At 37.8% G+C, this 17,819-nt stretch overlaps 1 protein-coding gene across 1 annotated transcript; it reads left to right on the forward strand.

Annotated features, from left to right (window-relative positions):
- Nucleotides 1–454: 454 nt before the first annotated feature.
- On the forward strand, nt 455–13,361 carry LOC133061596 (olfactory receptor-like protein OLF4). The gene is made up of 3 exons (XM_061149566.1): nt 455–908; nt 11,843–11,877; nt 12,396–13,361. Exons 1-3 carry the CDS (start codon nt 455–457, stop codon nt 13,359–13,361), a joined length of 1,455 nt encoding a protein of 484 aa, XP_061005549.1.
- Nucleotides 13,362–17,819: the final 4,458 nt, after the last annotated feature.

The raw sequence follows: 17,819 nt of genomic DNA on the forward strand, positions 1-17,819 counted from the left end.
AGTACAAAATAATATTCCTACTAAACTCTCTTTTATACATGTTTTTGTTTTCTTCATAACACCTGTCACCTTCTAACATATTCTATATTTATTTGAGTATCATCTTTCACCACCTTTGGATTGTGAGAGATTTGTTTTTAAGTGTCTCTATTTATCCCCTATATGTACTTGGAACATGTTGACTGTCAGCATAATGCTTCTCAAATGCATAAAAGTCTTTCTTCTTAAAACTGTAAATGCATGAAATCCTTGGAAATATGCTGAGAATGAGACAAAAGTATCGAATTAGAGGTAAAATGGATTATGCCTTCAAGGAGAATTTATCTATGTACAACTTATTAACATCAATTTCTTTCCAGCAAAATGGAAATTATAGAAGTTCAGCTATGTGAGTTACACCTGTTTGAAAAATATTCATGCTATTTTCTTTTTTCCCGGTAGTCACTTCCATCACATGGCATCAGGGAACAAGACACAAATATCAGAATTTCTCCTTCTGGGACTTTCAGAGGAGCCGGCATTGCAGCCCCTTATATTTGGGCTTTTCCTCTTCATGTATCTGATCACTGTGATTGGAAACCTGCTCATCATCCTGGCTGTCTGCTCAGACCCCCACCTCCACACACCCATGTACTTCTTCCTCTCAAACCTGTCCTTTGTAGACATCGGTTTTACATCCAGCATCATCCCAAAGATGCTATGGAACATCCAGACACAGAGCAAAGTCATTACTTACAAAGGCTGCATCATCCAGGTGTATTTTTACTTACTCTTTGCAGCATTAGATGACTTTCTCCTGACCGTGATGGCCTATGATCGCTTCGTGGCCATCTGTCACCCCCTGCGCTACACGGTCATCATGAACCCCCGGCTCTGTGCACTGCTGGTTCTGGGGTCCTGGATCGTGAGTGCCCTCTTTCCCCTGTTACACAGCTTAATGGTTTTGCAACTGTCCTTCTGCTCAGACTTGGAAATCCACCACTTTTTCTGTGAAATCACATGGCTGATCAAACTGGCCTGTTCTGACCCCTTTCTCAATAACATGGCGGTGTATTTCGGATCTGGAATTCTCGGGGGTGCTCCCCTGGCTGGTATACTTTACTCTTACTCCAAGATAGTGTCCTCTATCTGTGGAATCTCATCTGCTCAAGGGAAGTATAAAGCATTCTCCACCTGCGCATCTCACCTCTCGGTTGTCTCATTATTTTATTGTTCAGCCTTAGGAGTATATCTTAGCTTCACTTCTACCTACAGCTCACATACAAGTGCTATGGTATCGGTTATGTACACTGTGGTCACACCCATGCTGAACCCCTTCATCTACAGTCTGAGAAACAAAGACATAAAGAGGGCTCTAAAAAGATTCTTTGGGATGGAAATGTTTGTTAAAGGGCCATTTGCCCTTCGGCTGAAGAACTGCCCATGATAGTAGGGTCAAAGCCTCATGGGGGATACGTGATTCTTTGATTAGACTGTGATAATAGCAATTGTTTCTTCAGTTTATAGCCTGGTATTTCCATTTCTTTGTTTTTAGCTTCTCATAAAATTTAAAAGCATCCTTTCTTAACTTTTCTGTTCCCTATCATCTAAGATATTTCTCTTGTTTTCTTTCAACTCTCTCAAATTGATTCAAAACCATGTGTGAAACATATATAAATTCCCATTTATCTCATGATGCTCACACATTTCTTAAGAATAAATTCTTCTGAAGTGATAAACTTTATAATGAGTATTTTTTTCTTTCTTTTTGCTAAAAGAATAATCATGAATTGTGCTACTTCTGAGGGAAAAAAAACTTGGAAACCAAACTAATTACATAATTTCATACGAGAGTAAAATATGAAACTAAAGTTTATCTTGCTTTAGTTCTTCATACCTTGGAGTATCACTGCAATAGTTGTTTTTTCTGAAAATGTAGATGTCAACAGACAGTGTATTTCATAAATGGTCATCTGATTTTACTCCCTCACAGGGTACAATCTTCTATTTAACCTAGTCTACATTCTCTATAGGAGTTACTGGTAAAGCTGATCATCAAATGCATGTCTCCAATTGACATGTATGTGAAACAGAAATTTCAATAAAGACTTGGACATAATAAGACTTAGAGTCAGAGAGACCTTAAGTATGAAGCAGCAAAAATTTGTGTCAGATTATATCTTTGCAAATGATTTTTTCATGGTGTCCATTTATTTATTGATTTATGTGATTTAGTATCTGTGTGTAAAGGGGTTTATGGTTGGGGTGAAGGAGTTTTTGGCATAATTATATCTTTCTGCTTGAAAACTTCTATTGTTGCCTACAAATAAATGGCTCCTTCCATTGCTCTAGATGAAATATTTCCCCCATTCCATTTCTGTTATAATCAATGAAAGAGTGAATGAATAATATAAATATCATATTGTATATCATATATATATTTATATATACATATATATATCATATCATATTTATATGATATGCATGATATATATAATACTATATATATATTGGAGATATATATATATATATACACACATATATATATGGCTCATTAGACCTTAAATTCCCTTCTAGTCCTGTGATGAATGGGCTTCCCTGATAGGTTATTTGGTAAAGAATCTGCCCACAATGCAGGAGTCCCCAGTTTGATTCCTGGGTCAGGAAGACTCACTCTAGAAGGGACAGGCTGCCCACTCCAGTGTTCTTGGGCTTCCTTTATGGCTCAGCTGGTAAAGAATCCACCTGCAATGTGGGAGACCTGGGTTGGGAAGATCCCCTGCAGAAGGGAAAGGCTACCACTCCAGCATTCTGGTCTGGAGAATTCCATGGACTGTACAGTCCATGGCATCATAAAGAGTCAGACCGAGTGACTTTCACGTTTTCACTTTCCTGTGATAAAGTTATATGTTCCTCACAAATAGGCATATCCTTTTAACCTTTCTTGCTTACCTACAAGGAAAACTAAATGGAATCCCTTTTTTAAAAAACTTGTATGACATAAACTTGAATAATAGAGAAGTCATGAATGCTATTCAGATATCATAACAATTGCCTAGAAATAAAGCAACACATTATTATAATTCCCTCAGTTCTGTTCACTTGGATTAGCGTATATCAGTTAGCTATTGCTACATAACAAGTCATCCTAAAATCAAATGATTTAGTATAATGAATTTTTTATGTAATGAGTTTCTATGATGGGAAGTTGATCTGAGTTATGGTTGTTTCCTCATGGATCCACTGTCAGCTCTCAGACTCTATTTTGTGTTTTAAAGGCTCCTCCACGATGGTATGTTCAGCTGCAGTGGTCTTCTGTCTTGGACCACCTTATGTCAATTTCTTCCTTTTATGTAAGTAGGTTAGTTTTTATTGAGGATGGGACTTCATGAGAGTTGTACCATAAAGAAGGCTGAGCATCAAAGAATTGATGCTTTCCAACTGTGGTATTGGAGAAAACTCTTGAGAATCCCTTGGTCTGCAAGGAAATCAAACTTGTCAACCCTACAGGAAATCAACCCTGAATATTCATTGGAAGAACTGATGCTGAAGCTGAAGTGCCAATATGTTGGTCACCTGATGTAGAGAACTGACTCATTGGAAAAGACCCTGAAGCTGGGAAGCTTTGAAGGTAAGTAGAAGGATGAGATGGTTGGATTGCATCATTGACTCAATGGACATGAATTTGAGCTACCTCTGGGAATTGGCGAAGGACAGGGAAGCCTAGCAAGCTGCAGTCCATGGGGTTGCAAAGAGTCGGACATGACTTAGAGATTGAACAACAGTCTTTTAGTTTATAAGAAAAAAAAAAACCTTTATTTCTCAAATGTTAAACACTATATTTAAATTTCACTGTTCCTAAATCCATATATGCCACTTTGCTTTTTTCCCAGTTAGAGGAGCTGTCTTTCACCAGTATTAATGTGATTAATATACTACCCTTGGAAAAGACCCTGATGCTGAGAAAGATTGAAGGCAGGAAGAGAAGGGGACAACAGAGGATGAGATGGTTGGATGGCATCACCAACTCAATGGACATGAGTTTGAGTAAACTCCAGGAGTTGGTGATGGACAGGGAGGCCTGGCATGCTGCAATCCATGGGATTGCAAAGAGTCGGACATGACTGAGTGACTGAACTGAACTGAATATACTACCCTTAACAATGCACAACCAGAAAATTTTAATTCTTAACTAATTCATTCAGTTCAGCCACTCAATCATCCAGCCATCACATCCTCTCTCGTCCCCTTCTCCTCCTGCCCTCAATCCCTCCCAGCATCAGGGCCTTTTCCAATGAGTCAACTCTTCACATGAGGTGGCCAAAATATTGGAGTTTCAGCTTTAGCATCAGTCCTTCTAATGAACATCCAGAACTGATCTCCTTTAGGGTGGACTGGTTGGATCTCCTTGCAGTCCAAGGAACTCTCAAGAGTCTTCACCAACGCCACAGTTCAAAAGCATCAATTTTTCAGTGCTCAGCTTTCTTCACCGTCCAACTCTCACATCCATACATGACCACTGGAAAAACCATAGCCTTGACTAGATGGACTTTTGTTGGCAAAGTAATGTCTCTGCTTTTTAATATGCTATCTAGGTTGGTCATAACTTTCCTTCCATGGGGTAACCGTCTTTTAATTTCATGGCTGCAGTCACCATCTGCAGTGGTTTTGGAGCCCAAAAAAATAAAGTCTGACACTGCTTCCACTGTTTCCCCATCCATTTGCCATGAAGTGATGGGACCAGATGCCATGATCTTAGTTTTCTGAATGTTGAGCTTTAAGCCAACTTTTTCACTCTCCTCTTTCACTTTCATCAACAGGCTCTGTAGTTCTTCACTTTCTGCCATAAGGGTGGTGTCATCTGCATACCTGAGGGTATTGATATTTCTCCCAGCAATCTTGATTCCAGCTTGTGCTTCTTCCAGCCCAGGGTTTCTCATGATGTACTCTGCATATCAGTTAAATAAGCAGGGTGACAATATACAACCTTGACGTACTCCTTTGCCTATTTGGAATCAGTCTGTTGTTCCATGTCCAGTTCTAACTGGTGCTTCCTGACCTGCATATAGGTTTCTCAAGAGGTGGGTCAGGTGGTCTGATATTCACATCTCTGTCAGAATTTTCCATAGTTTATTGTGATCCACACAGTCAAAGGCTTTGGCGTGGTCAATAAAGCAGAAATAGATGTTTTTCTGGAACTCTCTTGCTTTTTTGATGATCCAACGGATGTTGGCAATTTGATCTCTGGTTCTTCTGCCTTTTCTAAAACCAGCTTGAACATCTGGGAGTTCATGGTTCACGTATTGCTGAAGCCTGGCTTGGAGAATTTTGAGCATTACTTTACTAGCATGTGAAATGAGTGCAACTGTGTGGTAGTTTGAGCATTCTTTGAGATTGCCTTTCTTTGGGGTTGGAATGAAAACTGACCTTTTCCAGTCCTGTGGCCACTGCTGAGCTTTCCAAATTTGCAGGCATATTGAGTGCAGCACTTTCACAGCATCATCTTTCAGGATTTGAAATAGCTCCACTGGAATTCCATCACCTCCACTAGCTTTGTTCGTAGCTAAAGCTATTATAAATAAAGCTATTATTAATATAATAAACTACAGATTTTTAAAACACACAATTTTATAAATTTCAAAAATGAGCAGCATATTACATGGTTCCATTTGTGTATAATTTTAAAAGCTCCACAATAAATTTTAATTTCTTTGTAATATTATTGATGGAAATACCCTGAGCCTCAGTTTTATCTTTCAGAAGGAAATGTGAGATGATCAGTCCTAACTTTACTTGGAGGTTGTGATGAAGGCATAAAATGTATGTAAATACTTCTCTGAGTCCCCAGACATTGTTCAAGTTTAGGAATACGTATATGTGTCTGTATCTGTATACACTTTCTCTGAAATAAACACACATGCACACATAGATTTAAATGCACTGTTTCATTTGTAATTCCATCCATTGTGCTGAAGGAAAACATGAGAGAAAGTTGGAAGGATAGAAGTAAAAAAAATGAACGCTTAAATGAACATAAATTAGAGAAAATGTAGAAACGTTAATACACAGATTTAAAGTAGGAAGTGTGACCTGAATTTTAATAATGACTTACTTGTCCTATCTTAAATTCCAAAGGCCTCAGAGTCAGATCCACATTTACATTTAGACAAAGTGAAATTCTCTGTACCAGCTAAGGGGGCGAAATCTCTCCAGAATGACTAAAATTTTCTCCTATTAAAAATCAGAGTGTAACATAAAATGATGTTATATAAGGGAAATTCACTGATTGACTCCAAAGGGTTAAACTCAACTTCTAAGAGCAGTATGTGTGCTGTTTTGTGCTAAGTCACTTCAGTCACGTCCAACTCTCTGCGACCCCATGGACTGCCAGGCTCCTGTGTCCATGGGATTCTCCAGGAAAGAATACTGGAGTGGGTTGTCATGGCCTTCTCCAGGGGATCTTCCTGATCCAGGGATCCTACCTCTGTCTCTTACATTTCCTGCGTTGGCAGGTGGGTTGTTTATTTTCTGCTGTAAGTAGGAAATCAGTTTAGGCTTTGTAAACCTTGCATGTAACCAAGAATTATAATACCCAAGTTTTATATTAAAGGAGCAAAGTTATCCCCTGTTTTGAAAATGGTAATGGTCATATTCAGAGATTTCTTGGGTTGTGTTCCCACAACAGATCGGAGCATTGAAGACCCAAAGGACCTAGTCAAGACCAATTGTCAATATTATACTTTTGAGAAAACTTGAACTCAGGGATGTGATGAGGTGCCAGGAGCCTTAGAGCTTTGGAAGCAGAAGAGGTAAAGGCAAAGAAGTGAGGAAACTGAATTTGCCTAACTTGTAATGGAGTCTCTTAGGAACAAAGAATCAGAAGAAAAATTGCATTCTGTCCAGACCAGTGCCATCAAGGGAAATAATGAACTTAAAGGTTGGGGTAACAAAGGGAAACATGTTTAATGAGCTGACATGGAGGATGTAAATATCTCCTCTGCTGCAGTCCCTCGGCCTGATCCGTTTTGGTTGGACAGTATGTGTTCATTGCTTTTGTGGTCCTACATCTGGATGGGAGACCAATGCTTGATCTCTAAGCTGTCCTGTGCAGAGACAGAACATGGGTCTGCATCACCAGCTACTTAAGGGGGAAGTTTGACTTTCACAGGGAAACCTCCCAGACAAAGTGAGACCAACTTCCCAAACAGGTGAGTCTGAGAGCTCCACAGACACTGCAGGAGAGGATCAGAAGGATGGAAGCCAGGAATGTACCTGAGGTCATCTGAGGACCAATCTAGCATAGCCCAGAGGCAGAGGTCACCGTGGCTGCTTGCTGGGTTTCCTGAAGATGTATTTATTTATGATGCTGAAAAGGAACAGTGAACTCAAAAATGAGATTGTCAATGTTGACAATTAAATCATGCTAGTGGAAGCCCCACAGAAGAACTAATAAGAGGGATAAACTGCATCCAGTAAAATTGGAACATGAGTCTAAGGTTCTTGTTAATTAACAGGAATAGACAAATAGGGTATTAACTGTAGAGGGTCAGTTAGTGAGGCGAGGGCATTTCATTTTATTGTAAGATGGGGCATATTAGACTGTGCCTCCACGTAGAGGAGAAAGATCTAAACTGAGGGCTGTTTGCAAATACACACTTTCAATAGCTGTGTAAGCAAAATACACATTCTAGTATCTTCTCTCACTCTTGTGTTCACCTAAGAGAGAAAAATAAACTTAGTTATATAAGTGAAAAGATGTATGCCAGGGAGGTTTACTTTCCAACTATTTTATTATCAGTGAGGCTAACTAGATGTATGGATTTGTTAGTCATGCAGTGTTTCTCTATTTAAAAAATGTCTCTATAACCATTTTGTTTTACATAGTGCTATCAGAGTGCTGTTATTCCTTTTTTTAAATTGCATTCTTTGATAGGAAGGACTATTTTTTAACAAAAAAACTTACATTTGTGATTTAGCTCTTTTGTATATGCATAGATTTATTTGTGGGATTGTATAAGAATTGATAAATTTTGTTGGTCAAATCTGACAACTTTCTCTCCATTGCTTTTCCAAAAGAACTTGGGTATAACTGACCTTTGACAATATATGAGTTACAGGTGCAAAGCATAATGCTTCAATATTTGTTTATATTGCTAAATGATCACCACAGCTAATCTCCTTAACATGTTACCACACATAGTTATAATTTATTTCTTGTGAGGAGAACTTTTAGGATCTACTGTCTCTTAGCAACTTAAAATTATTCTAAAAAATGTGTTATAAACTATAGTCACCATGCTGCCTAGTGCATACAGCTCATTGCTCTTTATTGTTATTTTTCTCTCCGTAATAGTTTAGTTGTCACTTTAATACTCTTAACGTGTCAACTCTTGATGTAAGCAAGAAAGGAAAGTGGGGGTCTTTAGCACCCTTAGTGCTGATAAATAATTTCTTATACATATTTATTTCTATTAACAGTTTCTCATCTGTTTTCATTTTTATTCCTTTTGGCCTTCTGATTAAACCTTTTCTTAAAAGCTGCATCACCTCTGACCATAATTCTTTACTATTTGACTTACATTCTATAGCCATATTTGACTTCCTCTCTCTACATATAAGATAAAATTATAACTTAGATACCGCTCCTTCCTCACATTGCAAATGTTCTTTTGTTATATTGTTTCACTTGCAAATCTTTGGCAATTTGATCTTGAATTAGTGATCCATGTTAATATTGTTAAATTTTTACTCTATTGTGTCTTTTTAGCAGTAAGTTGTAGATTTTCATTCAATTTTATTATTCAATTTATTATTGTGGTGCTAGTGGTAAAGAATCTGTCTGCCAAAGTAGGAGAATTAAGAGATCAGATGGGGAGTGAGGCAGGAGGGGGGATCGGGGTGCGGAACACATGTAAATCCATGGCTGATTCATGTCAATGTATGGCAAAAACCACTACAATATTGTAAATTAATTAGCCTCCAACTAATAAAAATAAATAAGAAAAAAAAAAGAGATACAGTTTTGATCTCTGGGTTGTGAAGATACCCTGGGGGAGGGCATGACAACACATTCCAGTCTTCTTGTCTGGAGAATCCCATGGACAGATGGAGGCTCCTGGCAGGCTACAGGCTATAGGGTTGCATGCAGTCAGACATGACTGAAGTGATTTTGCATATAGCACATTGCCCAGGAAACAGTACCCTTCATATAATTGCTCTCTCACCGATATATTTTGTTCCATAAGTTCTTAAGTTTTGAAAAATCTCTTTCTAAAATGTGTCCTTAATACATATATACTTTTACACAAATGCATCAATACAATCCTGAATACATCATAAATGGTTTTTATATTTTAGTGGCAAATCGTCATTATGTTTAATGTTTTCCACAATTTGTCCCTCTTTTGTTTCTTTCTCAATAATACCTCAGGGACTTGGTTCCAATCAACCAGTGTAAAGGTGGTTCATTATTTTAATATCTGTATAATATTGCATGGTGTGGCTGTATGACTCACAGATTTGGTGGCCTATAATATTATTTATCAACAAGTAACTATTATATCACTGCTGCAAAAGTATTTTGAAATTCTTAATACTGTGTTTCTCCACCAATGGTAATTGTTTCTCCCAGGGTCCTTTAATAATCATAGACATTATTTGCTTTCACACTGATGAATGGTAAGTAGTGGGCAAGGATATTTTTAAACATACTGCAATTTACAGGGCAGACCCCAGCCCAGAGAATGATCTGGCAGAGAATGTCCACTTGTGCAGAGACTGAGGAATCCAGATTTTAAAACTATCCGTGTTTCTGATATCAGTAGAAATGCAGTTCTGATGTAGTTTTTTATATATTTGGCTGAAGTGGACTGCCTAATTTTACACTGGGGTCTTTAGTCCCTTTTAAAAGGATGTGTCAGATAAGGAACAACTTAATTTCCTTCTGGACAGATGACCATTTAGTCCAGCTAAATTCAACAATCCTGCCTTTTCTAACCAAATTGGATATAACCATCCCACAGGATAGTGTTCATGTCTAAAGGGACCTGATTCTTAATCATTCAACACATTATACCAAAGCATCTGCTATTTGCCAGAAATTTCTGGGTCATTGTATGTTATGTTCTCTTGAGTCGAAGTCTTTTCTAAATTAATTATTAATTCATGTCATAAATGTCATAAATGTTTAATTACCCCTATTAATTCCCTGGTGCCTCATACGGTAAAGTATCTGCCTACAGTGCGGGAGACCTGGGTTCAATTCCCTCCTGGGAAGGGACGATTCCTGGAGAAGGAAATGGCAACCCATTCCAGTATTCTTGCCTGGAAAATCCCATGGATGGAGGAGCGTGGTAGGCTATAGTCCATGGGGTCGCAAAGAGCCAGACACGACAGAACAACTACACTTTCACCCCTAGTATATATCAAGTTTCAGTCAATTTTTGTTGTACCATTCAGTTTTCTTTAATACAAATATAAGAAATCACCCTTTTAACTGGTTTCATATTTTAGCCATATTTTGTCATTTCAGAATTTCTCATTTTCTTAAGTGTGTTTTTTAAAAAAATGCAAATATATTCACAGACCTTTGAGAAAATAAGAATTGAACAAGGCAATTTAAGTCTTTGATGATTAGTATCTTGCAATATAGTGACAATGTCACAGTACACTGAAATATAGTTTCCTCAGGTTTAAATCACGTAAAGAAATTTATTCAGAATAAGAGGAGGAATTTCATGACCTGCTCAAGGTTTTTAGAGTATGGTCTGGAAAGGCACTTGCCTGCTGGACAAAGACCAGAACTAGAATTGAAGTGTGCTCATTGGATTAATTAAAAAAGTGAAAACATTATGCTCAAGAGTAATAAACAAATTATGATCTATAAGAAACCAGAGATAGGGCTTGCCTCATTCAGTATCAGAACACACAAAAAAAGATCAAATTATATAGAAAAGGACAGGAAAGACATCTTCTACTGTCTCATATAACACATACATAACTGTTGTCACATTTTCTATGTTTTTATTTTTGAATTGTTGAGTTTACAACCTTTACTTATTTTTCTTTTGGGGTATTAAATCTGTATGGTTTTTCACATCATATATGTATCACTGCCTCTGTCCTTGGAAGTAAGATGTTTCTTTCTGGTTTTTCATGGGCATCAAAGAGGTATTGGTGAAGTTGGAAGGTTGCTAATCCAAGGAAGCTTTTCTTCATCAAATTGTTTCAGGGATGATTTGAGCTTGTTAGATCTTTTTCCTTCATTTTATTTCTCCCTCATATATTATGTTTCTTTAAATACAGGGCAGAAAGTGGCTGTAGCTAAAAGGAATCCCTATGTTATTATTCCATCAGAAGTTTATGATTTGGAATTTATGGGTGTCATTTAAACATTTTTTGGGAGAAAATTAATCTGATCTGACTAGCTCGAGTGGTTACCACCCCTGGCCTAAGGAGGTGGGTCTGGTTGAGAAATTCGTGACAGAAACACAGCCTAGGAGCCATGGTGTGCCTGTGCCTGTGCCTTGTGGAGTGAGAGCAGGTCTTAGAGCCCAGGCACTTGGACTCATACATTAAGGTGATATAATAAGGTGACAGAGGCCAGAACTCAATCAAAGACGGATGATCTGCTTTAATTCACAAGAAGCCTTTGCAACTAAATCCAGAAAGTGCTGGGAACACCGTGAAAGGAGGGATTCTCTGTGGACTGAAGTGTCAGCTCTAGCTTGGGGGGCCAACTTGCTCCTCAGCATCCCTGACACCATCTCTCATCACTCCCCCTCTTGATTATCCCTCTGCCCCGCTGGCTTTCTCATTTGCCTTTGAACATGTCGATCCAGCATCCTCCTCAGGTCTTTTGCAGTGGCAGCTCCCTCTGCCAGGCACACACTTCTCCTGGTATCTCACCAGGTACTTCTCTCTCTTGCTGGACATTTCTTCAAATAACCCCTTATTTGCAGCCCTGGCAACTTGGTATAAAATAATGCCACTGGCTACTCTCTCCTTTATATATGTTTTTGTTTTCTTCATAACACCTGTCACTTTCTAACATATTATATATTTATTTGGATATCATCTTTCATCATCCTTGGATTGTGAGATATTTGTTTAAGCACCTCTATTTATTATCTGTATGGCTTGAAACATGTTTGTTCTCAATATTTTTCTCAAATGCATGAAAGAATTTCTCACTAAAAGTGTAAATACATGAACCCCTTGGAAATATACAGAGAATGGGACAAAAAGTTTTATTAAGAGGTGAAATGGGGTATAACTTCATGGAGAATTTTTCTATATACAACATATTAATATCAATTTCATGCCAACAAAATTGAAATTATAGTATTTCAGTGATGTGAGTTGTGTCTGTTTGGGTGAAAATTCTTCATGCTATTTTCTTTTTTCCCAATAGTCAGCTTCATCACATGGAGCCAGGGAACAATACACAAATCCCAGAATTTCTTCTTCTGGGACTTTCAGAGGGACCAGAATTGCAGCCCCTCATCTTTGGGCTTTTCCTCTCCATGTACCTGATCACTGTGTTTGGAAACCTGCTCATCATTCTGGCCGTCAGTGCAGAATGCCACCTCCACACTCCCATGTACTTCTTCCTCTCAAACCTGTCCTTTGTAGACATCTGCTTCACCTCCACCACCATCCCAAAGATGCTCCAAAACATCCAGACACAGAGGAAAGTCATCACCTATGAAGGCTGCATTGTCCAGGTGTATTTTTACTTACTCTTTGCAGGATTAGATAACTTCCTCCTGACTGTGATGGCCTATGACCGGTATGTGGCCATCTGCCACCCGCTGCAGTACACGGTCATCATGAACCCCTGGGTCTGTGGAGTGCTGGTGCTGGTATCCTGGGTGTTGAGTTCTATGTATTCCTTGTTACAGAGTTTAATGATTTTGCGACTGTCTTTCTGTTCAGACTTGGAAATCCATCACTTTTTCTGTGAAATCACATGGCTCATCCAACTGGCCTGTTCTGACCCCTTTCTCAATAACATGGCGGTGTATTTCGGATCTGTAATTATAGGGGGTGTTCCCCTGACTGGTATCCTTTATTCTTACTCTAAGATAGTGTCCTCTATCTGTGGAATCTCATCTGCTCAGGGGAAATATAAAGCATTCTCCACCTGTGCATCTCACCTCTCGGTTGTCTCCTTATTTTATTGCTCGGCCTTAGGAGTGTACCTTAGCTTCACTGCTACCTACCGCTCACACACAAGTGCTATAGTATCGGTGATGTACACCGTGGTCACACCCATGCTGAACCCCTTCATCTATAGTCTGAGAAACAAAGACATAAAGAGGGCTCTAAAAAGATTCTTTGGGATGGAAACTTTTAGAAAAGGTTCATTTACCTCAGGCTGAAGAATGATAGCAGGGCTTAAAGCTCAGAGTCAGATAGTGAGATTCTTTGTTTAGATTATGGTAATAGCAACTGCTTCTTCATTTTATTTCCTGGTATTTCCATTTCTTCGATTTCACTTCTATGTACAATTTTAAAAACATCCTTTATTAACGTTTCTCTTCTCTGTCATCTAAGTTTTTTCTTTTGTTATTTTTCTGCTCTCTCAAATTGGTTCAAACCTTGTGTGAAGCATATGTAAATTCCCATTCATCTCATGAGCATTCACAATTTCTTAAAAATAATTGTTTTTTGAAATGAAATGCTTTGTACTGAGTAAACTCTTTTTCATTTTATTAAAAGAATGATCATAGTTTGTGCTACTTCTATGAAAAATCTAACTCGGTGACCAAACCAATTATATAACTTCATAGGAGAATAAAATATGAAAGTACAATTTGTTACTTTTTAATTCATCATACCTTGGAACATCAGTACCATAATTTCTCTTTCTGGAAAAGTAGACATGAACAGATGTATGTTTCATAACTGGTCATCTGATTTCACACCCCTCAGGGTACTATTCTCTATTTAGCTCAGTGTCACATTCTCTACAGGAGTTGCTGAGATAGAGGAGCATCAGATGCATGTCTCTGATTGGCATCTACATGAAACAGCAATTTCAATACAGAATTTGCCATAATAAGACCTACAGTCAGACAGGACCTTAAGTATGATGCAACAGAAAATTGTGTCAGATTATTCCTATGCAAAGTATTTTTTCATAGTGTCCATTTAATTATGGAGGTCTATGGTTTAGGTCTGTATGTAAAAGGGTTTATTGTTGGGGTGAAGGATTATTTGGCATAAATATATCTTTCTGCTTCAAAACTTTCATTGTGCCTAAAATATATGGTTCCTTCCAATGCTCTAAATGAAATATTTCCCCCATTCCAGTTCTGTCATAACCAATAAAGGAACAGTGAATGAATGATATGAATATTATTTATATGACATACATTATATATATATCTATATAGATATAGATATAGATATATATCTCCAAATCATGGTTCACTAGAGAGCTTAAATTCCCATCCAGTCCTGTGATAAAGGTATAGGTTTTACAAATAGGCATATCCTTTTTCTCTTTTTTTTAATTAATGTGTTTTTATTGAAGGATAATTGCTTTACAGAATCTTGTTGTTTTCTGTCAAACCTCAGCGTGAATCAGCCATAGGCATGCACATACCCCCTCCCTTTGAACCTCCTTCCCGTCTCCCTCCCCATCCCACCCCTCTAGGTTGATCCAGTGGCCCTGTTTGAGTTTCCTGAGCCATACAGCAAATTCCTGTTGGCTATCTATTTTACACATGGTAATGTAAGCTTCCATGTTACTCTTTCCATACATCTCATCCTCCCCTCCCCTCTCCCCATGTCCATAAGTCTATTCTCTATGTCTGTTTCTCTGTTGTTGCCCTTAAATAAATTCTTCAGTACCATTTTTGTAGATTTCATATATATATGTTAGAATATGGTATTTATCTTTCTCTTTCTGACTCACTTCACTCTGTATAATAGGTTCTAGGTTCATCCATCTCATTAGAACTGACTCAAATGCATTCCTTTTTATGGCTGAGTAATATTCCACTGTGTATATATACCACAACTTCTTTATCCATTCATCTGTCGATGGACATCTAGGTTGCATCCATGTTTCAGTTATCGTAAATAGCACTACAATGAACAATGTGATACATGTGTCTCTTTCAATTTTGGTTTCCTCAGGGTATATGCCTAGGAGTGGTATTGCTGGGTCATATGGTGGTTTTATTCCTAGTTTTTTTAAGGAAAAACTCCAAACTCCATACCGTCTTCCAAAGTGGCTGTATAAATTTACATTCTCACCAACAGTGCGAGAGTGTTCCTTTTTCTCCACACCCTTTCCAGCATTTATTGTTTGTTGACTTTCTGATGAGGACCATTCTGACCTGTGTGAGGTGATATCTCATTGCGGTTTTCACTTGCATTTCTCTAATAATAAGCGGTATAGTCGCAGACTTTATTTTTGTGGTGTCCAAAATCACTGCAGATGGTGACTGCAGCCATGAAATTAAAAGACTCTTACTCCTTGGAAGGAAAGTTATGACCAACCTAGATAGCATACTAAAAAGCAGAGACATTACTTTGTTAACAAAGGTCCATCTGGTCAAAGCTATGGTTTTTCCAGTGGTCATGTATGGATGTGAGATTTGGGCGGTGAAGAAAGCTGAGTGCCGAAAAATTGATGCTTTTGAACTGTGGTGTTGGAGAAGACTCTTGAGAGTCCCTTGGACTGCAAGGAGATCCAACCAGTCCTTCCTACAGGAAGTCAGTTCTGGGTATTCATTGGAAGGACTGATGTTGAAGGTGAAACTCCAATGCTTTGGCCACCTGATGCAAAGAGTTCACTCATTTGAAAAGACCCTGATGCTGGGAGAGATTGAAGGCAAGAGAAGGGGATCACAGAGGATGATATGGTTGGATGGTATCACCGACTCAATGGACATGAGTTTGAGTAAGCTCCGAGAGTTGGTGGTGGACAGGGAGGCCTGGCATGCTGCAGTCCATGAGGTCACGAGTCAGACATGACTGAGCAACTAAACTGAACTGAGCTGAACTGAAGAATGAGTGATGTTGAGCATCTTTTCACGTGTTTGTAGCCATCTGTATGTCTTCTTTGGAGAAATGTCTGTTTAGGTCTTTTCCCCAACTTTTGATTGGGTTATTTGTTTTTCTGATATTGAGTGGTATGAGCTGCTTGTATATTTTAGAAATTAATCCTTTGTCAGTTGTTTCATTTGCTATTATTTTCTCCCATTCTGAGTGCTGTCTTTTCACCTTGCTTATAATTTCCTTTGTTGTGCAAAAGCTTTTAAGTTTAATCAGATTCCACTTATTTACTTTTGCTTTTATTTCTGTTACTCTAGGAGGTGGCTCATGGATTATCTTGCTTTGATTTATGTCAGAGAGTGTTCTGCGTATGTTTTCCTTTAAGAGTTTTATAGCTTCTAGTCTTACATTTAGGTTTTTAACCCATTTTGAGTTTATCTTTTTGTATGGTGTTAGGAAGTGTTCTAATTTCATTATTTTACAAGTAGCTTTCCAGTTTTCCCAGAACCATTTATTGAAGAGGCTGTCTTTGCCCCATTGTGTGTTCTTGCCTCTTTTGTCAAAGATAAGGTACCCATGGGTGCATGGGTTTCTTTCTGGGCTTTCTATCTTGTTCCATTGGTCTATATTTCTGTTTTTGTGCCAGAACCATGCTGTCTTGATAACTGTAGATTTGTAGTATAACCTGAAGTCAGGTAGCTTGATTTCTCCAGCTCCATTCTTCTTTCTCAAGACTGCTTTGGCTATTCAGGTTCTTCTGTGTTTCCATATGAATTGTGATTTTTTTTTGTTCTAGTTCTATGATAAATGCCATTGGTAATTTGATAGGGATTGCATTAAATCTGTAGATTGCACTTGGTAGTATATTCATTTTCACAATATTGATTCTTCCTACCCAGGAATGTGGAATATCTCTCATCTGTTTATGTCATCTTTGATTTGTTTCTTTAGTGTCTTATAATTTTCTGTGTACAGTTCTTTTGTTTCCTTAGTTAAGTTTATTACTAGGTATTTAATTCTTTTTGTTGCAATGGTGAATGGGATTGATTCCTTAATTGCTCTTTCTGCTTTTTCATTGTTAGTATATAGAAATGCAAGTGATTTCTGTGTATTGATTTTGTATCTTGCAACTTTTCTAAATTCACTGATTAGCTCTAGTAAGTTTGATACAATATTTAAGGTTTTCTATGTACAGTATCATGTTATCTGCAAATAGTATGAGCTTTACTTCTTCTCTGATCTGGTTTCCTATTATTTCTTTTTCTTCCCTTTCTTCCTTATTTTATTTTTCTTGGACCACTTTATGTCAATTCTTCTTCTTCTTTTTCTTCTCTAGCTGTAGCTAGGACTTCCAGAACTATGTGAATAATAGTGGTGAAAGTGGACACCCTTGTCTTGTTCCTGATCTTAGGGGGAATGCTTTCATTTTTTCACCATTGATAATAGTGTTTACTGTAGGCTTATCATATATGGCCTTTACTATGTTGAGTTGGGTTCCTTCTATGCTTGTTTTTTGAAGAATTTTAATCATAAATGAGTGCTTAATTTTGTCAAAGGTTTTTTTTTTCCTGCATCTTTTGAGATGATCATATGCATTTTATAGTTCAATTTGTTAACATGGGGTATCACATTGATTGATTTCCATATATTGAAGAATCCTTGCATCCCTGGAATAAACCCAACTTGATTATGGTATATGAACTTTTTGACATGTTGCTGAATTCAGTTTGCTAAACTTTTGTTGAGGATTTTTGCATCTAGATTCCTCAGTGTAGTTTTTTTTTTTTTTTTTTTTTTTTTGTGTGTGTGTGTATGTGTGTGTGTTGTCT

Source organism: Dama dama, chromosome 9 (assembly GCF_033118175.1).
Source record: "Dama dama isolate Ldn47 chromosome 9, ASM3311817v1, whole genome shotgun sequence".
Taxonomy (NCBI): domain Eukaryota; kingdom Metazoa; phylum Chordata; class Mammalia; order Artiodactyla; family Cervidae; genus Dama; species Dama dama.